We start from the raw sequence: 14,602 nt of genomic DNA, 5'->3' as shown, positions 1-14,602 counted from the left end.
TTTATTCATTATGGAATGAATTTTTCATCCTGTGTAACAGTTATAGACTGAAGATCTAATGGGAACTAATAATGTAAGAGCTGCCAATGTCAGCAGTGTTATCTTAGCTTGGGCTTGGAGACTTCACTATGTGGATGAAGTATCATATATGCTGTAGGCAAAAACTTAGTTACTATCTGAATTGATTTTAGTTCAACCACTGTATTTGGCCAATAACCAATAACTTAATGGAAAACGAAGAAACTAAAACTAAATAAAGGCTCTAACAGGGTCACTCTCATATTGCGCCCAGCTGTAACAATAGATTTTATGTAAAAAAACAAGGAAAGATTGTCTGCTTTTACTCTTTGCCTTCTAAGCAACACATGCTTCTTTATTGAATTGAATTGAATTGAATTGCATTGATATACCTTTATTAGTCCCACAAGGGGAAATTTCATGTTAAGGCTGCCGACCTATTGCACGCAATGGCGGCGCCATCTTACCCTCCGACCATACATACATTACACAAAACATCACATGGGGAAGACAGGTCAGAGAGGTATAACAATGGAAAATGCACCACATGAGAATAGAATAGAATTCAACGTTATTGTCATTGCACATGCACAGGTACAGGGCAACGAAATGCAGTTTGCATCCATCCAGAAGTGCTTTAGTGATATAGATATATTACAATATATATTAGCAATAATATAGATATGTGAGTATATTACAGAAATGGGTCTATTATGGTATGTTATAATGTACACGGTATGAAGTATGTTGTTATTCTATAACTATAAGTATGTACAGGCTGTAGTGAGTACAGGCTATGTACAGGCTATGAACAGGATATAAATATGAAAAACTATACAGAATATGAAATAAATAACTTTACAGAATCTGGGATATACAGCTATACAGAAATGGGAACTATGCAAGTTGTAAACAGTTGTAGGATTAAAAATTATCAAATGTGCAGAGTGATTATTTACACAGAGCTATAGTGCAGTTAAGATAAGTGAGATATACTGTAATTCCTACAGAGGCTATATAAAGTGCTAGTGGTTGTGAGTGGTGGTTCAGTCCATGTTATTATTGTGTGTTTGAGGGTACAGTTGTCCATTGTGGGTGTGTGTATGTTCAGTCCGTGTGTTAACGTGGGTCAGATGTCAGGAGGCAGAGTTCAGGAGTCTGACAGCTGTGGGGAAGAAGCTGTTCCGGTACCTGGTGGTCTTAGTCCGGAGGCTCCTGTAGCGCCTCCCAGAGGGCAGGAGGGTGAAGAGTCCATGTGATGGGTGACTGGGGTCTTTGATGATTTTCCCAGCCCTTTTCAGACACCGCTTCCTGTAGATGTCTTTTATGGCAGGAAGTGGTGCTCCGGCGATGCGCTGGGCAGTTTTCACGACCCTCTGCAACGCCTTCCGGTCCGAGGCAGAGCAGTTCCCGTACCAGACTGTTATACAGTTGGTCAGGATGCTCTCGATGGTGCAACGATAGAAGTTCACCAGGATGTCTGAGGACAGGTGAAAAGATAAGGAGAAAAAAATAACTCCCCCCAGACTGAGCTCCAACAGGGAGATCAGTTTGAGAACAGAAAAAACACCTCTGCACAAAGCACATGAAAAAACTCTTAATACACCAAAGAAACACATGACAAGCAACAGGGGTGGGTAAAGGGTGAGAGACAGCCGGATTAGACAGTACATCCGGGCCTGCAGCCTGTGCGCTGGTCTCCTTGATCCCCGTCAGCATCGGAAGGGAATAAGTGTCGAAGGCGTTTGGAAAGGGAGGGGGGATGAGTGTGTGCATATCAGTGTATATGTATGTGTCCAGAGTTCAGCTGAGACAGTGTCCTTCGCCCTGCTAGGCTAAGTAAAGAGTCTTCCAGCCAACCCAGGTGGCCTTGCATGGAATGGGAGGGAACAGACGAAACACAGTCGTTATCAGGGTGTTGTTGTTCAGCTCCAGCCTTGAGACCGCAGCTGGCGCCAAAGGGGTATCCGCATGAAGTGATGGTGCTTTTTACTTTAGTGCAAACAGCTCATATGAATTTCAAAGCAGTTCTACAGTCCAACACTGGTCTCTCAATCTCCCGTTGGAGAGCCGCGAGCTTTGCCATACTTGCGTTCTGTGATGTTGTCATTTCTTGTGCTCAAGGAGCCGATTTCTGAGAACCCACGGCAGTGTGCCTCCCCGAGATGTCATCCAATTTGCGCCCAGAGATGTTATTCCGAGCTAGCCCTTCTGAGATGTATCCAGTCTGCAGTCAGAGATCTTATTCTGAGTATTCACAGCAGCCGGAGCCTCTCCAAGATCTTATCCGTGCTGACTCAATGAGCCCATTTTGAGAAACTCACGCCTCTCCCATCGTTCCAATCCCAGCGGACAGCCGGTTCCGCTTTCTTAATTCTTCGATGAGTCAGGGCCAAGCTTTATTACTGACTTGCTGCAATGAAAAGGAAGAATCCACTAGTTTTGGTTTGTAAAGCACAAGGGGACAAGGAGACATGATGGTGGAATGAGGAACAACAGGAAAGTATTCAAAGGAAGAATGGTGAACATGTAAGGAGTAGAGATAGTGAAGGTAGATAAATTTAAATGCAGAGTGTTGTGCACAGTTCAAAGCAATGTACAGTGCACAAGCGAGGTGAGGAAGCAAGGGCACTGTACCCACTCTAGGGTGAGGTGGGTGGAGATGAGTGTCAAAAGGATAGGAGCAAGAATGAAAGGAAGTATAGTCTGGAGACAGGAGGCCAAGTTGGAGGTGGCAGGGTCAAAGATGCTAAGATTTTCATTAGGAGTGACGAGGATGGACAGAATTAGAAATGGGTTGAGTGTTTTGAAAAACTAAAATAGAGAGGCAAGGCTGAAATGGTCTGAACATGTGCAAAGGAGGTATAGTGGATATATTGGACAAGGGATATTGAAGATGGAGTTTCCAGGATGGAGGACCTCAGTGGAGGTTCGTGGATACAGTGAAAGAGGGTTGGTATGACAGAGGAGGATGCTAGGGATAGGATGAGATGGAGGAAGATGATCTGTGGTGACCCAAAAGAAGCAGCCGAAAAAAGAAGTCGCAGCTTTACTTTCAGTCTACTGTGAACTTTAAGTGCGCATTTTCTGTTCATCAACCACGACCTTACTTTAGACTAATGTCACATTAAAATCTTGATGTTGTTCTCTGCAGTGAGAAACCAGACCTATGCTGCCCCTGATGAATAATGCAATACTCTACATTAGTAATATGTAACCTTTGTGTGGCTCACATTTGTCTTCACTCTCTTTGAGTAATTGCTGTCATTTTAAAAATGTATGAGCACATTATGAGGCCTACCATTAACATTAAGCTCTGTCGGAAATCTATCGTGGAGAAGGTGCAATTTAAAGGTGAGGCCAAAGAGAGGAGGAATGAAGTACCTTCAAAAAAATAAATAAAAAAGAATAAAATACTAAATATCACTAACAGAGATAAAACTTTATTCTTTGTATTTTTGTTTCAGGTTAAATATCGGGAAGAATGACCTGTTGACCTTTTATGATGGGGATGACCTTACAGCCAAACTGCTGGGTCAGTATGGAGGATCAAAGTCCCGCTTTAAGCTCTACACCTCCACTGCAGATGTCACCATCCAGTTTCAGTCTGACCCTGCCACTAACGTCTATGGCTATGGAAATGGTTTTGTGGTCCACTTCTTTGGTAAGTCTTAGGCACAATTGTGCCTCAGCTCATATTCATTCTGCCATATTCCACATGTGAATTTTAAACCAGATACATTGTACACTGGTTTTGAAGGTTTTTCTTTAAACTCAAACGATGACATTGTCTGAAAGCTAAACCTTAAGTGAAACCTGTAGTGGTTTTGCAGTGTTTCAGGTTTTTAGTCACATTTTGACACTGGGATCACTACACAATGCAAAACACCTCTATGTGTCTCATCTCAGGAGTGGGTAGAATGCTTGTCATTACTGCAATGATGTTGCTGCATTTTTAGTGGATCACCCACAAAACTTACGCTCCTGTCAATGCATTTTTGCAGCTGCAGCGTCATACTTATTTCCTCTAACACATATTTATTATTAAGCAAAAAGCTGGGCAAAAAGAAAAAGTTTGAATTCATTTTTGCTGATATGGCACCTAAAATGGAAGCAATGAGAGGCCATCCCTAGTTTTGGACAGAATGTGTCATTAGTGCAGCACCATGCCACAGCGACCACACTTTATCTGATAAGAGCTAATAAATTCAGAGGAAAAGGAAAGCTACGGAATACAGATTACCAGCAAAGGAAAGGGAAAGCTTGTTACAATCGGTTCATGAAACATGTTGGAGTAATGTAAACACAAGACATCAAAACAGACAGGTGTTGGAGAATTCTGCTTGTCTAGTGCCCAGATGCAATTACGTTGGCGTGTTTGGTGAAATTAGACTCCTAAGAAGAGTGCTGTTATGTAGGAATGAGCAGAGGAAAGCAATCAGGTATGGCAGTTTGCCCAGAGAACAGGTCATTTAAAATGATGGAAAATACTGTCAACAACTGAGTCTAAGCTTTGAAGACAAATTAAGATATTCAGGTTTTAGATGTTTTATGTGCTATGAGCCACATCTACAAACCACCAACCAAATGGTAGAATGACACTGCACAGAATTCGCTGGTTGCATGTTCTTTTGTGCACAATAGGAATTAGAGTCCACCTCATACATACTTTGATGTCTCTGTAAAATTTTATAATGTTGCTCAACACACAGCAGCACACAGCTGTCTAACATATGAAAACAATACCAATGTATAATACTTTTTTATGTTATAAGAATCAATGTTATTTCTTGTTGCATAGACAAGAAATGAGAATAGAAATCATCAGTAAAGTGGCTTTAAGTTTACAGTGTTTAATTGTTTTTGCAAGGTGAGAAGCATAAAGCAAATTTAAATGGACAATTTAAAAAAAAAAAAAAGACAGATCATTTTATTTACAGTGAAATCTTCTGAGGAGCATGTGTGTACCAGATGATCCCAGTCCTATCAGAAACTTTTCCACAATAGGTTTAGATAACTTTAATTTCCAAAGAACTAACACATTTACTACTGCAGGAACATAGTACTAAATGGAGTTGTTATAGGAATGCCACCCACCACCACTAGGTTTTTTCAAGCACAAAAATCACTACTGACCCAGAGTTACAAGATTCATCCATACATCTTGAGCAGGGCCAAAAAATTGCCTACTAATGTATTAGCTAAACACTCTCAGTTTCTCTCCAAGTTATGCAAAAATATCACCTTACATGGACATTTTGGATTTAAAACAGTATCTTCAAACATTATTTTAGCCATAATTAGGCCATAAAAAGGTAGAGAGACTGATTAACTGACATTAGTAAAAGATAGAAAGAACTTTAAAGTCTTGTAAAGCACCTTTCAGTCGAACCTTACATCCATCAGATTTTTGTCTTCTTCTTTTTGCTGTCTCCTGCAGAAGTAGCTCGTAATGACACTTGCCCTGAGCTCCCTGAGATCTCTAATGGCTGGAAGAGTACATCTCACCCTGAGTTGGTTCAGGGCACCGTAGTGACTTACCAGTGTTACCCTGGTTATCAGGTGGTAGGCTCCGAACTACTCATGTGCCAGTGGGACCTCACCTGGAGTGGCGATCTCCCGAGCTGTGAAAGAGGTGAGAAATTGGTATAGGTCAAAATTCAATAGTCCAGATGAGCTACAGCTAAAAAAATTGTATTTAGTGATAAACAATTAACTGTCTCACTGTTAATCTGTGTTTTTGTCTAATTAATCCGTTAATCATATAGAATATAAAACAGAGGAAAGCAGTGACTCCTTGCGTTAAAGCACCTGTGAGTGAAAAATACATTTATGGTTTGAGCAGCACCCATGAAAAACTTGCCAAATCTTCTCTGCCAGTTCCAAACATTTTAGATTATCACCCCAGGTTAGGACCACCTGTGAGCATGGACCCTGCTACAGTGGTCACTTGATGTCTGCTTCAAGCATGCCATGTTTGAATGATCTTGATAGGGCTTGTGTCACAGTGCAACTTCAAGCTGGTGTTCCACAAAACCAATCTGCAGAATTATTTGGAGTGAGCCCTTCTCTTATCTCCAGATTGAAGGCAAAGTTGTAACTACAATATCAGAGACAGGCTGTAAAGTAGAGAAGACGTGATGGTGTGGGACGACATCTCCCTGACTGGTAAAACAATCACTAAAGGCAACCTCAATGAGGAGAGCTATTAAGATGAGATTCTGCAACCAGTGGTAATCCCATATCTCAACTCCACACTCGCCCCCACAGAGCAGAGTTTATCAGGGACAAGCTCCAGAATTTGTAGTAGAGATTATGGAATGGCTTCTCTGTAGTCCTAACCTCAGCCCCAATGAGCACTTCTGGGATGCTGGTCAGTAGTTGGTCAGTAATGACCAATCTTTGTTTCTTTGTCCTCCCAGTGGTGTCTTGTACTGACCCTGGAAAGGTGGAGCATAGCAGACGGGTGCTGTCAGGTACTCATTTCACCGTAGGTTCAACTATTCAGTATATCTGCAACAAGGGCTTCACTCTGTCTGGAAACAGCCTGCTAACCTGCTTCAGTCGGGGATCATCAGGCCCCAGGTGGAGCCAGAAGCTACCTAGATGCCTGCGTACGTACACACTTTTCCTTCCCTTTTAATAATTACTGTAGATGACTGAAATTAGTAGACAGACTTCATGAGGAGATTTTTCTGGTGTGTGAAGGTATTTGTAAGCTTTATATGTAAGCTCTGTCTTATGGGTCTGCATGTAGCCATTGTACTTGTGCCACTTTTAATGAGAGCCTATAGTTTTATAAATAAACTGTGAATTAAAAAAAAAACTGTAAAAGCCTAAAATGAAAAGTAAAGAGGGCATCAGTCTTCACAAGACATGAGCTAACGGCTGTGCCTTTGGTCCTACTTTTAATTTCGGAAATTTTAGGAAACACAAAAAAACCAGGCACTCTAAGAGCAATGATCTATTGGGATAATATAGTATTGCAAGGCCTGTTGGATATGACAGAAAACAGTTCTGATGGACAGATGTGATTGCAGACATTCCCCAACTCTCTTTGTAGTAATCAGCATTGATCAATGATCATCACAATTTGTATTTTAATAACAAATGAGGTTGTTGTTGTTGTGGTTGTGACAACTGTTAGACATTTGGAGTTAGTTTTAGTAATTATGCAACACTGCTTATAAGGTTGTGGAGAACTGCTGTCACCTGTCAGCTGAGACTGAAGAAGTCATTCTGATGAGTGAAGAAACACCCTCACTGAAAAATGCTGCATCCAGATGAACAGAATCAACTTTCTGGGATTTTCTTACCTTTCTTATTAAGAAACACACAAGTCCATTGGAAGACCACTCAGTGTATGTAGCATTCATTGACAGAAGTCAGCTCTCTAACTGTGAGGCCCAAGGTACAGATGAGAGAAACAGTGCAAATGCAAATGTTCTGCATCATACCAGTGAACTCTGGACTGCTCATCTGCAACATTATGTCCATCTTTCATATACAATCCCCTTAAATAACAGGACAAAACCCCAACATTGCCCCCTGCGAGCAAGCCCTTGATGTCACTGGAAAAGAAAAACGTTCTTTTACCAGAAAGAAACGTCAGCCATAGCCAGGATCAGTGAGGGCAGCCATCTACCGTGACCAGTTGGTGGTGAAATGAAAGAAAAAGAGAGCAGTGGGAGACAGGACAAATGTACTCTATGGGAGAAAGAGTCAGAATTGCATAGTTACTAGTGAGTAAATGTAATAGTAGTGTATAAATATGTATTAATACAAAAAAAGAAATGCACAGCATAGGAAGCCCCCAGCAGCCTCAGCCTATGGCAACATAACTACGATGGTCCAAGGTCACCTGATCCAACCCTAAATATAAGCTTTATCTACACGGAAAGTATTAAGCCTGCTTATTAGTTTCAAACTGGTATGAAGGCCTTCTTTAAAATTGTCTGAACTAGTATCATCTACTACTTTAAGTCTTTTACTATTCAGATTATAATATCCTAGTCATAGAAATAGAGACATTCACTGCACTTTTACAGATTTCTAACTAACTTCATCAATGCTAAATTTAATGACCCAATTTTGTTTAAAACCAGAACCCAAGCAGGACACCTGACCAGACCAAACAAGCTTCAGTGTGTATTAAATCTCCAATTAGACCTGGGGAATACAAAGAACACAGGATATGATTCATCTCGTTTTCATCATTTTCAAATCGTTAATTAAGACCTTGTGTCCTGTGAATGGTGGTACTGTCATCCTGGAGGACACAACTCCCATCAGGACAGAAATTTTGTCATTTCTTAGTTATTAGTGAATATCGTAAGAGTGACAGTGATGCTGTTACAATAATAGATGCTGTCTTTCTTTGCAGATTCTGAATAACCAACATAATTTAATTGAAATCTTGACAATATAATTTTCCACCTGTCCTGCTGATTAAATAATGGCATTCTGTTAGAAATACTAATTAACAACAACTCTGTGACCTGCCATGGAGTTAATTAATTACACAGTTGTGACCATAATTTTTTATTACTTTGCCTTCAGCTGAGACCTTCGAGCCTTGCAATCATCCAGGAACCCCCACTTATGGGATGCCCAGCTCTAATAAGCTCCACTTCCAGGCTGGAGAGACCCTGCATTATTCCTGCCAGAATGGCCATCAGCTGCTGGGTGAACCTCTTCTCTACTGTGTTCCTGGACACCCGTCCCAGTGGAGTGGGCTGCCACCTGTCTGCAAAGGTAGAAAACTGCAGCACGACTTGTTTCTACATTGTCAATTCATTTTTTAAGATCATGTGAAGGAAAACAGCTCAGAAAAACTGGTTGTGGCCAAGCCAGAAGCAAAAAGGTTATATTTGGAAATGTAAATTCCATATTAAATCAAATTCAAAACATACAAAAGTAAAAGAAAAAATGCAAAAAAAGGTATTAATGAACCTTGAATAGCAACGTGATCTGGAAAGATGACATTAACGTGACCATGATGAAACCTTACAGACTGAAAGACAGATCATCTTAAGAAAAAAAAGTATGTTTTGGAAAAGCAGAAACTCACATCAATCACAGTGAAAGGCCATAGATGAAAAAGAACTGTCTTTTTTCAAATTGATTTTTTTTGTCCTGACAATTTGGAGAAGGTTGTTCCAGTCTGGAGGCTAAAATAACAAAAGAGCAGCCTTTACCTTGAGCCTGCTGTTTGATCAAGGCAACTCAGGGATACAGGGTGCAGTAAGGACATGTTAAACAAACAACCACGAGGCAGGAGAGACCTATCAGGACTCCAGTGAGAGTATGCATCTGTAATTTGCTTTTACTAGAGGAGTCTCAGAGGTTGCACAGTCAAGCTGCTGTATATGCACAAAATAATGAACTTATTTGTTTTCTGATTGCAAACGGTACAGTATATCTGAGCAGAAAAAGGGTCTCAACAACCCTTTGTTGCATTTTGTACCAAAATTATAATAATTCCAATACAAATTACATTTCAGTAAACAAAATACATCTCCTTACAATTATAGTTCCTGCTCTGTGCTTCCAGGTTTATTTTGGTAATGATTTTTCCCATTCTCGTACATTGTCTCATTGTCTTGAATAGTTTCGGCTGTCCTCCCAGGTGTAGCCTCTCTGCCCTTGTGTTTGCATCTCATCTGGTCCTTTGCAATATCATCCTGCGAGTTTTCTGCCATTTGGATTCTGTACTGTAATCTTTGCAATGTACAGTACAATAAAGTAATAAGGAGTATATCCAAATGCACTTCAGTAAGTTTTTTATTTTTACCTGATTTATAAAAAAAATATTTAAAAAAATAAATCCTGATATACTACAGGTAGCCCAAACAATCAAAAGCTCACTTCTTAAGCAATTTAACTGGAAAACTTTAAGGGAGCTGACTTATTTAGATAGATGAGATTAAATTAATTAACATACCAACCAGGAAAATTGTAAGCTGATAGATTCGATTTTAAATAGAATTAAACTCATAATAATCCACAAAACTGTGAACATTATGCATATATATGATTGCAAGTAAAAAAAAATGTTGATAAAAAAAAGTATTCACTGTGCTTGCAAAATGTCTCCTTCAGTTAGGCTGTAGTTGCACATGTAATTTTTCATGTAATCAAGTCAAGAAGTTTTATTCTGTTAAACTTTCATCACTGTTGACAGAGTGATGTACTTAATAATACTATAATAATACTTAATAATACCTTATTAAGTATTTTCTTAATTTCTTTTGCTGTTTTTTATTTAACATTCATTCTTTCTGTATTCTCAGCCCACCCAACAGAGTATGATAAGCACAGAGTAGCTGGTAAGTTTACCTACAGAGATAAAAGTCTTTGTATAAACTTTCTGATTCTACCTGCACACAACGAGTTACCATCAGGGATGAACAGTTTAAAGGATCATTTGTGCTAGAAATATTTCCAATATATATGCAATATATAATCATAATTTGTATAAAAAAATAAAGGCAACTGGAGGGGAATTCAACTATATGTGTAAAGGTGTGTAATAGCAGTCAAACATATTAACAGACCTATTATTTCAACGCTTTTGCATTTTTTGTAATTTTTAGAGTGTATAATAAAACTAAAGACATCAAATCACAGTTTGTCATTTGAAAAACGTATATTACTGTACTTTCTGCCTTGGTAGTTACTTTGTAAACCACTGATAATATTGGAGTCAGCTCTACAAGGTGATCACTTGGTTGGGTTCCAGTTAGCAGGCAAACCTCTGGGTCTTAATAAGTTAATTCAGTCAATGTATGAATCCATATTAAAGCAACCAAATAAAACAAAACAAGTATATTGTTATTTCAAGACATGGAGGCCCATCAATGAAGATAAATCTCAATCTCTCAAACTTCACAAAGACTAAAAGGCTCTGACCCTAGGACTCCAATAGTAAAGGAAGATGAAGCTTCTGAGGAGGAGGAGGAATTCATCAGTATTATCATCTTATATTAATGACCACATCACTGCTTTCTAGATTTTAAGTAGTAGGCCCATCTTAATATCAACTGTTCAGCGTGAATCAGGAATTCATGATGAAAATGCTGCAAATAAAGTTAAACCTTCACAATCTTTTTTTTTCTCCAACAGTACCTACTGCAGACCTAAGGATGGAAGGAGCCCAAGTAGCATTGGCTGTCTTCATCTCCATCACCTTCTTCCTCATCCTCATCATTGGGCTCTACCTTTATTTTTTAAAGTATGTCCAAATTAGTTGACAAATGCTGCTGGAAAAAAAAGAATAAATTACATTATGACTAGAGAAAAGAATTTAAATATACACAGCATAATCTTTACAATTTTTGGAATAAGCACTTATTTCCAGCACAGTAATACTACAGCCTCTCTTTGTCATGCAATGAGAGAATCAGTGCAAATGCAGAGTCATGCAATGTGCATGCAAGCTTTTAGTAACATAAATTTCTGAACTCTGTCACAAATAAGGAGATTTGGGGGGCTTTGGTCTGACTGGGATGCACTGAAAGCAAATGAAAATATATTTAGCTGAAAGGACCTGCCAAGGAATTAGTATCATGGATTTTAGAACAATGTTGAGCAAAAGGCCAGAGTGTGGCCTCAAACTGGTGCAGAAAGCAAACACACACTTCTAATTTATACCTGAATTGGGGTTTTGTGGAAGATAATCATTAGTAATAAGAGTTTGGTAAAAAATAAAGTTTTTCAGTTAAAGCACGTAAGGTCATGTTCTTTATGCACATACATCTCTGTAAGCGCTTGCTTATGAAAACAGTAGCTGTTTTAACAAACTAGTGTTGTTGGGTTTTTCTTGTTTTTTAATTCTTTTTGTCTCCTTTTAATTGATGTGTGCTTCTCTCTATGTGCTCAGGTTCCAGAGGAAGCCACTAAGACTCACTCTGTACTCCAACTTACCATATGAAAATATCACTGGAGAGTCTACACTTTATAACTCAGTTTATGAGACAATGGTGAGTCAACATTCCCCACAGCTGTCAGTCTGTTACGCTATCAAATCTAATGGCCCTCCATTCATTTAGAACCACTTTGTGGTTCACTTGCATTGTACTGTGGTATACTGATGGATGTTATTTTAATATTATCTACCCTTATTATATTAGTAAGGTAAGGCTACATAGCAGGCTGCGTATCTCTGAATAATGCAATATGGGTCATCAGCACCACAAAGTTTTCCACGATGATTTGAATCAAATCCAAGAGTGGAAGATCTACTGAAAGTTGCTACTATGACACTGTCAGAGAAAAACATCATATATTGATCACACATCCCAAGTTTTCAGTATACCATCTCCTTTAGGAGAAGCAACAGTAACATACCTGTGATTAATAAATAAGAACAAACGTTTGCTTTCAACACTTAGTTCTTCAATAACATATGGCAACTGAGGATGTTCCTTTAGTGTCTAAGTTGCTGTTTTGTTCACCTTCCATGCTTCCGATTTCTGAAGAACAATGAGGTGAGTCAGTCCTCGATCCTCCTGTGAAATACTCTTGTGATTATACTTCCTGAATACTCATTTGTGTATCAAAAGTGAATTCATTTGCCTAAATACTCTAAAATATTGGCACATTTGTTCTATCTATATAACAGTTTGGTCACAAAAGGACCAAATTTGAGGTACATGTACTAGGATTTCTTTCAAGCTTTATTACACTTCTACTTTGCTCCATTTTTAGCAGCCAGATCTCTGACTGTCTGTCAGCCGAGCTACAGCGCTGAAGTGAAACCTATTTTCTTCAATCAATGTCTTAGATTTACAGAGAGCCTTTTTTATAGGGCTACACACTCCTTTTTTCAAGAAAAACATCTACAATAAGGGTGCCTTTGTGGTGTGGAACCCATTATTGTGAATTTAAATGTTATTAAGAAATGATCAGACAAAAGAGAAACACAAATGTTCAGTTTATAAGCCATATGACAAAAACATCATCCAGAATGTGATTAAAGTGGTGGTTGAGCTGTTGAGCCAATTGGGTCTAATAATATATTAAATGCAGTGTTGAGGCTGTCATTGTTAAGCATCTACATGGGTGTTAAAATCACTCACAATTATTTGGAGCACTAAATCAAACAAAAAGTCTGAGAAATCTGAGAGGAACTGTGAGTAAAGGTCAGGTGGATCATAGATAACAACAAATTGAACTGGTTTTTGAGTTTTACAATTCGGGTGAACCAAGCTCAGACTCTGTTACAGAGAAGAGTTGATGAGTATTATTTTGTTCCATGTAGTGCAGCGGCCTTTAAGGTGTCGCGGATAAATACAACAAAATAAAACTAGTACCGGTACTGAAAAAAAGAAGATTTATTCATAACACACGTGAAAAGACCCAGGAAAACCGAGTTAACGATAAAAACGATAATAAAATAATGCTGAAAACCCATAAAAACCCTGAAAACCACACATTTCACACCTGAGCCTCAACTCTCGCGGCCCGGTACCAAACGACTCACGGACCGGTACCGGTCCGAGGCCCGGGGGTTGGGGACCGCTGATGTAGTGCATCTCTATAAAATTATCTGCATTTTTAAAGTTCCTCTGCTCATTTATTGTTTTTTTATTAATAATTTAAAAACTATAATTGTTTCCATTGTTGTCCATCATGTTTGTGTAACATGCTGTCCTGCCATTTTAAAGTGTACACTGGTTTAGTTTTCTGACTGCTTTGAGTGCTGACCAAACTCGTGCAATGTCTTCACAGGAATCCAGAGAATACGAGGTTTCTATCTGAAGACTCCAATGTATGTGTGTGTTTAATGGACAGATAAGACGCCTGCTGGCCTTTTCAACATCCCCCACACTTATTCCTTTGGTAACTCGCTTGACACCTCCACCCTGGTTTCTCTACACTGAATATGAACTTTTCTTTATTTACCTGGCAGAGGCCACCACAGCACCCCTGGAAAAGCTGAGCCACCAGAATATTTTTCTAGTTCTTCAACAGTTACCGTCCAGCAGCAGTTTGTACAGTTTTTAACGCTGTGCTCACATCCTGAGAACTTTCGGTGCAAAGTAACATCTCAGAAAGCAGAGGGATCAATGCAAAGCAATGCCATTAAGTGCATATAACCACAGGTGTTAGGCTGTGTTTTGTACATTATACACATTGTCGTCTAGCACCATTAAAGGAACAATGCTTACGGATTGTTGGGATGCGGTACATTGGTATATTAAGATTTTACACTTTAATGTTAGAAAAAAGCAACAGTATAAACAATTATCTGATTATCCCCAAACTGTTGTTGCTTGAATCTGTTCTTTGACAAATAAAATGTCTTAAATAAAAGACCTTTGAAGGAATATTTGTCTCTCTAAAAGGGTGATGTTCTCATGTCTGTATGTTCAGCACAGTGATCAATGCAATATATAATTTGCTTAGATTAGCATAAAAACTGAAAGCAGGGGGAAACAGCTAGAGCTCGAAGATAAACCAAAACTCCAAAGCTCCATTTAAAAACAAACTACATCTGATAACAATGACTCAAGCTGGAAAAAAATATTAAAGCCCCTTTTATAGTTTTGTGGATTTCTTAAACTTTTCATTCTCTGAATTC

General features: G+C 38.9%; 1 protein-coding gene across 3 annotated transcripts in view; it reads left to right on the top strand.

The window, feature by feature from the left end:
* Positions 1 to 14,365, top strand: part of sez6b (seizure related 6 homolog b) — a 240,620-nt gene extending 226,255 nt beyond the window's left edge. For 2 of the 3 annotated variants that reach the window (XM_085244805.1, XM_085244803.1), the window contains 8 exons: positions 3,486 to 3,682; positions 5,459 to 5,653; positions 6,441 to 6,632; positions 8,578 to 8,772; positions 10,311 to 10,346; positions 11,143 to 11,251; positions 11,900 to 11,999; positions 13,750 to 14,365. In XM_085244805.1, the coding sequence (XP_085100931.1) occupies positions 3,486 to 3,682; positions 5,459 to 5,653; positions 6,441 to 6,632; positions 8,578 to 8,772; positions 10,311 to 10,346; positions 11,143 to 11,251; positions 11,900 to 11,999; positions 13,750 to 13,779 (1,054 nt within the window). In that variant the 3' untranslated portion in view covers positions 13,780 to 14,365. The remainder of the gene's footprint in view (positions 1 to 3,485; positions 3,683 to 5,458; positions 5,654 to 6,440; positions 6,633 to 8,577; positions 8,773 to 10,310; positions 10,347 to 11,142; positions 11,252 to 11,899; positions 12,000 to 13,749) is intronic. The other variant, XM_085244804.1, reaches the window with a different exon arrangement.
* The last annotated feature ends 237 nt before the right edge of the window (positions 14,366 to 14,602 follow it).

This window comes from Mchenga conophoros, linkage group LG14 (assembly GCF_057382185.1).
Source record: "Mchenga conophoros isolate Kocher_MC1m ecotype Shallow Benthic linkage group LG14, M_conophoros_male_GT1.1, whole genome shotgun sequence".
NCBI lineage: Eukaryota > Metazoa > Chordata > Actinopteri > Cichliformes > Cichlidae > Mchenga > Mchenga conophoros.
Note: the sequence above shows the minus strand (reverse complement) of the source record. Positions and strands in the feature narration are given on the sequence as shown.